Source organism: Sorex fumeus, unplaced genomic scaffold (assembly GCF_029834395.1).
Source record: "Sorex fumeus unplaced genomic scaffold, SorFum_2.1 ptg000039l, whole genome shotgun sequence".
Classification (NCBI taxonomy): Eukaryota; Metazoa; Chordata; class Mammalia; order Eulipotyphla; family Soricidae; genus Sorex; species Sorex fumeus.
The window spans coordinates 27,192,013-27,201,517 of NW_026606096.1; the positions used below are offsets into that span (position 1 = coordinate 27,192,013).

Below are 9,505 nucleotides of genomic sequence, written 5' to 3' on the forward strand. Positions count from 1 at the left end.
TCCTGAACCATCTTATAACTGTATGCACTGAAATCTGGTTGAACCTTCAGACAAAGCTCTTTGGACTACAGAAAGTAAAGAAGCATGAAAACCAAAGCCCTAGGCTGTCATTATTTAAACCCTCTTTTTTATTTTTATTTTTTTTAACAACATTAATAACAAAACCCTCCTTTCCTGGTTTTCGCCATGATAAAAATTTGGCAATTTGATTAAAAATTTGGACAACAGAAGCTGAGGTATTTTGACAGTTTGGTCAGAAAATGTTGCATGTAAAAGACTACGTTGACTTGAATTCTGAAAAGCCAGAGAGAACAACTCAATGAATCGCCCATATTGTCTCAGGTGGTGATAACAGCTGCTCAGAAAATTAACGAGAAACTTAGCAATAGCAGCCCCAAACTATAGATTCTAGCAGGAAATCTGCTGCTTGGGGAGGGGGCGGGGAGTCAGTGGGGCCCTATGACTAGTTTCATGGATTTGTTGACTTAAGAGCTCTGTTTTTTGATATATATTTAAGGTGAAAATCTTGCTTCTGTTTGAAGTTTAAGTTCGTAAAATCTCTGAATTTTTTTTTTTTTTTTGCTCTTATTTGTTTGGGAGCCACACCTGGCTGTGCTCAGGGCTTTCTGACTCCTGGTTCTGTGCTCAGGGATCACTCCTGGCAGAGCTTTTGATACTGAGTGGTGCTGAGGATTGATCTGGGGTGAGCCACGTGCAAGACAAGCACTTTACCCTCTATTATCTCTCTGACCCTGAATTTTCTATACTGACATGGCCAAAGGAAAATTAGAGAAAAGATATTGATGATGGGGCCATTCCCAAGTATTTATTGTATGTAGAAATTTCTTTGTGCTCTCGTCAAATCTTAGCAATTGTGTAGTCACTGTGAGGTGCTATGGCTAATTTACAAATAAGTAAACTGAAGTTGAGGTCCCTGAGACTACCTTGGCTTATGTGAGTCCCCAGTGGCAGAATTACTGTCACTGCATGTCTGAGAACCCCTGTGTTTGACACAGGAGGAAAGAGAGGTTACAACCTAGTGGTCACTCACTTGTCTAGAGAAAGTTGAGGGCAACGGTTTTCCGCTTCCTTTCTGCTTGCCATGGTCAGGCCATGTGGGGAAAAGGTTGGAAACCACAATGATTTGTTTATTCCTGTGCATTTTGACTCCTATTTCTGGCCTCTGCACACCTGCCTACTGTATTAAATTGGTAGAAAAAGTTCATGAGATTTTGAAAATAATTGGGATAGACTCAGATGCTGATTTATAACATTTGCAGTGGAATTTCTCGATTGGAACTTGAGCGAAGCATTTGCGGCCACTCCCATAAAGGGGACACAGTCTCCCATGTGCTATTAAAGGTTGGACCTTGTGACTTCTGTCGGAATAGTTTCGAGAAGGCAGAGGGGGCAGTGACTTCATGGGAAAAATAGCAGCCAAAGATCCAGCCAATGTCAATTTTAGGGCTTTAATTTTGGTAAGTCCACATCTTCAAAACAGATTAAGTTTGTCGGACTTATTTCAGAATCTCTTTTACCAAGTGGGAGTCTGGAGCAGATCTGGAGAGCCCGATGGGAAGGGAGGTAAGCGGCTCTCCTGGAAGGCTGGGTCCCTATGCTTTCAGAAAGGCGGGCCTGTTCTTCTCGTTATAAAAGCATCACTAACTTGTACAGTTATCTTTTGGATATTTAATTAACAGATCAATGCTAAATCTGATGTGTATATGTGTTCTCAATATTTTCTAGAGACAGAAAATACATTGGCAAGTCTTAGAAGGATTCTTCCATTATTAATGGGCAACATTTTGCCTGAAAATTACTGGAGGCTTTTTTTCTCCTTATCTCAGAAGCCTTCTGTGGAGAATTAATAGGAGACTGAATGTGCACATGGATAAAATGGATCATCTTAAAGGATTGGAGTTCCAAAAATATATCAGCAGGACTGGACAGGTCTGCCATAATGAGCTTTCTATTTTAGCCTGACTCCTCGAACTTGGAATAAACTATAAAACGGAGTTACACAAGGTCCTGGGAAGGAAGTTTCTCCTCTAAAAATTCCAGCCATGTCTAACTTTTTTCCCTTCAGATCTTTTGAAAATTATATTTAGTCCTTGAGTTCTGAGGAATAAGATGGTTAGACACATTTAATATGTGGCATGGACTAGCAGGCAGCAAGCTGCAGCATCCTGGAAAATAAATGTAATTAAAGGAGCAAGCGTGTGAAGAGCAGAGAACGGGCCAGTGGAGATGGCAGAAGCCTCCGCGGATGCCTCGTCCCTCCCCGGAACAGTGAAGAAAAAGAAAAGTCTGTCGATTGAGGAAAAGATTGACATTATTAATGCCGTAGAGAGTGGGAAGAAAAAAGCGGAGATTGCAGCCGAATATGGAATAAAGAAAAATTCATTGTCTTCCATTATGAAGAATAAAGACAAAGTCCTAGAAGCCTTTGAATCTCTGAAATTTGATCCGAAGAGAAAAAGACTGAGAACTGCTTTTTATACAGACCTGGAAGAGGCATTAATGAGATGGTATCGAATCGCTCAGTGCCTCAATGTACCAGTAAATGGTCCAATGTTGCGTCTGAAGGCTAATGATTTTGCCCAGAAACTTGGACATAATGATTTCAAGTGCAGTAACGGCTGGCTGGATCGTTTTAAATCCAGGTACGGATTAGTATTCAGAGCCCAACCTGTAGAAGCTACTGGGGTATCAGTAGATCCTTCAACTGTCTGGCACCAGAATATACTTCCTTACTATTTAAATGATTATCCTCCTAAAAATGTCTTTAATATAAAAGAGACAGGACTGCTATATCGAATGTTGCCTACGAATACTTTTGCATTTAAAGGAGAAACCTGCTCCATTGGGAAGTTGTGCAAAGACAGGTTAACTCTGGTGGTTGGGACAAACATGGACGGCTCGGAGAAACTTCCTCTGCTTGTCATCGGGAAAAACAGAAGCCCGCACTGTTTCAGAGGCATCAGGTCCTTGCCTGTGCGTTATGAAGCTAACCCCATGGCGTGGATGACCCCTGAAGTTTTTGAACAATGGATGCAGCAGCTTGATCAGAAGTTTCAAGCCCAGCACCGAAGAGTGGTGATTTTTGTCGATTCTTTTCCTGCACACCCAGAGGTCAAGAACCTAAAGGCCATCGAGTTAGCATTCTTCCCCTCGTGCTTATCGTCCAAATTGATAGCCATGAAACAAGGTGTGATCCAGAGCCTTAAGATCAAATACCGGCACTGTCTCATCAAGAAATTTTTGAGCTCTGTGGAAGGCAGCAGAGAATTTACCTTTTCTCTTTTGGATGCAGTTGACACCTTGCATCTGTGCTGGCGGGCTGTGACCCCGGAGACCATTGTTAAGAGCTATGAAGAGGCGGGCTTCAAATCTCCCAAGGGAGCAGAGAGTGAGAAGGGCAGCGGAGAGATGGACAAGGGCCTCGATCTGGTGGCGGATGCCCAGGCGGCAGGAGTGGAATTTCCAGAAGGGCTGTCGCTGGAGGAGTACGCGGCCCTGGACGATGACCTGGAGACCTGTGAAGGGGCACTCAGCAGTGACTCGTTGTGGCCCAGAGAGAGCCAGGCGGATGAAGTTAGATTTTATGCTTCTGATGAGGATGAGGATGGGGGTGTCCTGGGAACCGAGCTCCCTTTGCCCTCAAAACCAGAAGCAGTAACTGCTCTCCATACGCTGAAAACTTTTCTTAGAAGTCAACACATGGATGAAGGGCTTCATAATGCTTTAGCAGACCTTGAAATTTTTATCAACTCTTTACCATCCAAATAATTGTACACTCAGAAGAGTGATGGTTTTGCCTGCTGTTGTATTTTACTATATAAGGTATGTAAGGGGGAAAATACCACTTAAACGTAAATGAAAACCTAATTTTTTTGTATGCAATTCCAATTGACTTTCATCCAGGTAACAAAACTCCCTAGGTCAATTAAATGATAATTAACTTCCTGAAAACTATGAGTTTTAATTTACCAAGGTTTTGGAGCATGAAAAGTGGTATTGCAGAAGCCTGTACTTGAAGCATAAATGTCAAAATAAAAGGGAGTGGCCACTTGTCTTGATTTATATAGATTTTAAATTGGTAAGTGCTTCTAATTTTTTAAGTTCAGATCAAGATCTAGAATTTGATTTATCTACCTCATCTGAAAACAAAGTATCTATTTCTTAGATACTTATTTTTATAAAAATATATTCTAACTAGAATCATGAGTATTTTAAGTTAACTTTTTAACCAGCTGAACTTCCTAATAAGAAATTATGAAAATCAAGTCAGGTCTAATAGTACAACAAAATGATTACAAATATTGCTTACTTCTTTCAGGCTGTCTCCACAAAAGATCAAATGAAAGGGCATGACCTTATCAGATTATCTTGTCATGTATAATGATCTGATCCAAATTCTCCCTAAATATTTATAGGTACATACATATGTTCAGTAGAAAAAAGTAGTATTGAAACATTTATTAAGCACTTATATCTGTCTTTTAATACCATCACCCTCAAAAAAAGTAAACCTGAAGATACATATGCAGTTACTAAAAATATTTTATGTTCTTACATGGTTTTCTAATTTTAACAGCTAAAGCCTTTAGTTATATTCTTGGTTTTGAATTTTATTTTTAGGAATAACTGAATGTTCTTTTAGTATACCTTATGTACTAGATACCCTTCACCCAAATTCATTGAATAATATTTTGGGTTAAATTTCTATGTAAGGAAATTTTGTCTACAGATTATTCATAATATTGTATAATCTTTTTACTCTGCATAAAAAGTCTTTAAACTGGAAAAATAAGCAATATGTCAGATTTTTCTGTTGCTGAATTTTAAATACTATGATTATTTAACTTGTTATAATTATTATGGGGTCTCTTTTGGAAAGGATTTTGGAAAAAGCATAAAACATACAGATATTTCTATTAATAATTAGTCTGTCAAGAAAAGACATTTGGAAGGAAATATTTAAAGAAAGTGTTTTCATTTCCCACTGTTGATTATTTTGCTTTTGAGATTCAGCAGTAGTAAGCCTTAAACATGTATTAAAGTGAAGAATGTTTCTTTAGAGAAAAATGGATTCTTTAAATTTAATTAAAATTATTTTATGAATAATTTGACTTAGATTTTTTTTTAATTGTTAGAACCTCAGCTTTCCCATCATTAGAGTGTCTGATATGTGGCATCCTCGTACATTTTTTTCTCTCTACTGTTTTTCTAGAAAACATTTTTATCATATTATTCCAGATATATGACAATTTAAGAATTATTACAGAAGAATTCCTAGCTCCATTTCAAAAGATGTGGACATTGAAATCCAGGAAGATGGTTTGGTTAAAAAATGCCAGGGTTGAGGGGCTGGGAGATAGGTATGTGCCAACCTGGGATTGATTTCTGGCACCACATGGAACCCCTCCTCCCACCACCACCAGCACCAATGGGTGTAGCCCCAGAGGCCTCTGGGCTCTGGGATCCACAGGAGCAGCCTGGGTCATCCCAGGACCACCAGACCAGAGCAGCACCACAGCCTTGCATCGAATCATTGCTGGGCTCCTTCGCCTCCTGAGCACTGCTTCAGAGCCACCCCATGCCCTAAAAATGTCAACACCAAAACCCAAATGTGAGAGTTCCCTGTTACCTGGGCCTCTGTTCCTCCACTTGCCTCCAACACAATGCTTCTCATCCATAAAAGAACATTCTATTGTTATCCCAGAGTTTAGGGGGTGAAGCATTTCAGAGATGGACTGGATCTGTGCCCATAGCTCCAGCCACAAGACGTCTCCTGAGTACACTGCTCCTCTGGTTGGGTCATTCTCACAGTCCACTGGATTCCAGTGCAAACCCTTACCATGATTAATATTTTCAAAGTGCTCAAAGTCCACTTTTTTTTTTAGCCCTTCATGACATGACCCAGCTTTTACTTCTGGGGGGAGCAAGGTTATTACGAAGAACTAGCAAAAGATGCTGCTCATGTTAAGTGAAATGAGTTAGAAGAGAAAAGTCAAATACCAGCTGATGTCGCTCATTCAAAGGCGAGTATCACCATGGGTCCCAGTGGTGGTGGAAAATGGGCACTGGTGGAGGGATGGGTACTTGATCATTGTATAACTGAAACCCAAGCACAAAAATTTCTAAGTCTACAACTGTACCTCATGGTGTTTCACTAATAAAAATTAAAAAATAAAAATAAATAAATAAATAAATAAACAAAGGCAAGTATCAAGAAACACTGCAAGGGATTAGACAGTGCCCAGTGGAAATGAGCCTGACAGAATAGAAACAGAGGCTGCCAAGGGGATGGGGGATGGGGGACAAAGGACCTTGGACCATGTTGGAGGGATCCTGGCATTGGCGATGGGGTGATGGGAGCACACTGCAAGTGTAAAGCCGTACTGTTATAAACTACCACACCGCAGTGAAAACTGATTCTTTAAAAACAATACCTACAGGGGCTGGAGCAATAGCACAGTGGGTAGGGCATTTGCCTTGCACGTGGACGACCCAGGTTCAGTTCCCGGCATCCTATATGGTCCCCTGAGCACCGCCAGGAGTAATTCCTGAGTGCAGAGCCAAGAGTAACCCCTGAGCATTGCCAGGTGTGGCCCAAAAAGCAAATAAATAAATACCAAAATACCTACAGATTGAAAGGTAAGATAAACTTGACAGTAATGAGCACTCTCTTGAGTATTTTCTAGATATAGGTTTAAACAGTTTTTCAAACAAAAATATTTTACCTTTAGGCCAAAGAGGTGGTACAGAGGTTAAGCAACTTGCATGCAGCTGACCCTGTTTCAGTGCCCTGGGCACTGTTAGGAGTAACCTAACAGAGCTGGGCATAGCCTCCAAGCACCGCTGCCTGTGACACAAAACCCTCTACCCCTAAAAGCATATTTTTGTTAACCTCACTTTTCCTAATACAGGCAATGACTACCGCATTCTTTGCTCTTGATTTATTCTTCTCTATAGACAACACAAAGCTGGGACTGTCACTGCCTTCAAAAATAACTTGCTTTTCAATAGAATGTGCCATTATTTTCATTGCATGTCTTATAAATTCCTACTGTTTCAATGATGCTTTTGCTTCTTTTGTCAAGCAATAAATCCTTTATGGGGGTGCAATCACAACAGGTAGTACTTGGGGGCTGTTCCCGCTGCTCTGGGGCCATTTCTTGCAGTTCTTTTAGACTCTTTGGTGTTGGGGTTCGAACCCTGGACAGCTCATGCACAGCCTTTGGAGAAGTCTCCTCAGCGTAAGCATTAGGCCTTATTCTGAGCACCAGAGAACTCAATAGGGTAGAGTACGTGATTTGCATGAATGAGGCGCTGAGTTTGATCCCTGGCACCACATGCTTCCCCAAGCATTTCCAGGAGTGATCCCTGGGAACTGAACCAGGAGTTTCCCCTGAGCTCTGCCAGGTGTGGCACATACCAAAATGAAAGGGAAGAAAATGTTCTATTGAATCCAGGACTTGGTTTGGTTTCACTACTTATGATTACTGAATTAGACAAAGATTTGGTTTGGGGTCAAGTCAGACAATGGGCAAACGAAGCCTTGTGGACTTCACATTGCTTGCACAACATCACGTTTAGAGCTCAGATCAAAACCGCTTTTCTGCTGCTTACAAATGGAAGGGAGAGGAAAGGAGAGGAGGGAGAGTTGAGAAGAGCATCTGTAGTTCCTCAGGTATCCGGGAGCATTTTGATCATTGGTTTTGGAGCTCGTTAGGAAGTGGCCCAGAGATTTGTTCCTTAGCAACAGCAGCTCCATCTACACATCTGCCCACAGGTGATTGGCTGAATCCTGGGAGTACTGAGAGCTACCTGTACAGCCTGTACAGCCTAGCACAAGGCAGCCCAAAAGCCACCCCAGTTGCTGGCAGAACCTGGCACTGCCCATGGCGGGGGAGAGGCCTAGGTTAGATGGGACCAGAGTCTGAGCAGTAAGTTCTTAGATAAAGTTTCACTCTGTATCCTTGCAAAAAAGACATTTCACCTCTCTGGATCTATAAGTGGGAATTTGCTTCATTTGGACTTATTTTGAAGGTAAATGGTATTTTGCATGCTGAATGCACTGAGTAAATTTGGAAGTGGTTCACAGAAAAAATGAGAAGAGGGAGCTTCATGTTCCTACTACCATGTGTGTCAAATGTTAACATTATGGTCACCAAATCTCAACAACAACTCTCTCATTTGCATTCTATGCAATAAAATAGGACAGCCAACATCTCTAGAAATAGGAAATTTATCTGTCTAAAAAATGATTTTCATTTTGAAAGGGAAAATACAGCAACTTAGAAACTATTGTTTTTTTTTTCCTTAAATTGATTCTCACACAAAGCAGTTCAATAAGTACTTACTCATCATGAAGTAGCCCAAACTCATTAGACCATCCAATTATACAGTAAGTCCACATTTAACTTCATCAATAGGTTCTTGGAAACTGCAAGTTTAAGACAAATGACATAATGAGAGCAGGTTCTCATTGTCCTTTCATTCTCATTCCTTTTCATTAACATTTTAACAAAAGGATATTGAGTGGTTCCTGAGGATAGTTGAGGAATGAAGGGTGCTTCTGGCATAGTATGGCCCCCACAACACTACTGGGTGTGGCACTGGTGACCCGATATTACGGGACCCACGAGTTGAGCTGCTCAGTCAGTTGGCCCCCTAAACTGCTTGAGAGGTCCCTCTCCCACCCCCCAAAAAAGACATTAAATAAAATTATTAGAGCAACTGCCATCCTATTTCCTGGAGTTTTAACATATGAAGCTAAGGGTCACAGTCTAGGGGGAGATTAATGTTGAGCCACCACAGTACCACTGACTAGATGACCCAGACAAGAGAACTTGACTTTCTCAGAGTCCCGGAATCTAGTAGTCAGAATGGGGTTTCCATGGGGAGGAGCTCACATTGTCCTCTCACTGTTTGCTAACATGACTGCTTTGTTACCAACATCATAAACGGAGGGTGGAATTCTGGTGGTCTTGTAAGACTCCATCCTTATGACTTCATCTAACCCAATTAACCCTTCAAAGTCCTACCTCCAAATATCACTGTGGAGGAGGAGGCTATCTAAGGGTTCAAATATTCTACAGTCAGGTCTAGGATCTATGCACACTGCTTAGGCAAAACCGATGAAAATATTCTCATATTAGTTTCCAATATGCTATAAAGTTGAAGAATATGTGTATTTCAAAACTTGTTGGTCAGCTATTGCTTTTAGCAAAGACTTCAAAGTTGATGTGACTTCTGAGAATATACTGTGGGGTCCCAAAAGTACACGGCAGAAAATCCATCTACACTTCTATGCTCATTGCAGCACTACTTACAATAGCGAGAATCTGGAATGAACCCCCCGTGCCCGAAAACAGATGATTGGCTAAAAAACCATGGTATATCTATAGTGAGATATTACGCAGCCACCAGAAAAAAATCACTGTCACTGTCCTCCCGTTGTTCATCGATTTGCTCGAGTGGGCCCAGTAACGTCTCC

General features: G+C 41.1%; 1 protein-coding gene across 1 annotated transcript; it reads left to right on the top strand.

The window, feature by feature from the left end:
* Positions 1-2,247: 2,247 nt before the first annotated feature.
* Positions 2,248-3,896, top strand: TIGD4 (tigger transposable element derived 4). Its single transcript, XM_056119129.1, has one exon. It carries the CDS (start codon positions 2,248-2,250, stop codon positions 3,787-3,789), a length of 1,542 nt encoding a protein of 513 aa, XP_055975104.1. The 3' UTR covers positions 3,790-3,896.
* The last annotated feature ends 5,609 nt before the right edge of the window (positions 3,897-9,505 follow it).

What these genes read in the sequence shown, in the direction of transcription:
- TIGD4 (XM_056119129.1), top strand. Translation starts at nt 2,248, where the DNA reads ATGGCAGAAGCCTCCGCGGATGCCTCGTCCCTCCCCGGAACAGTGAAG.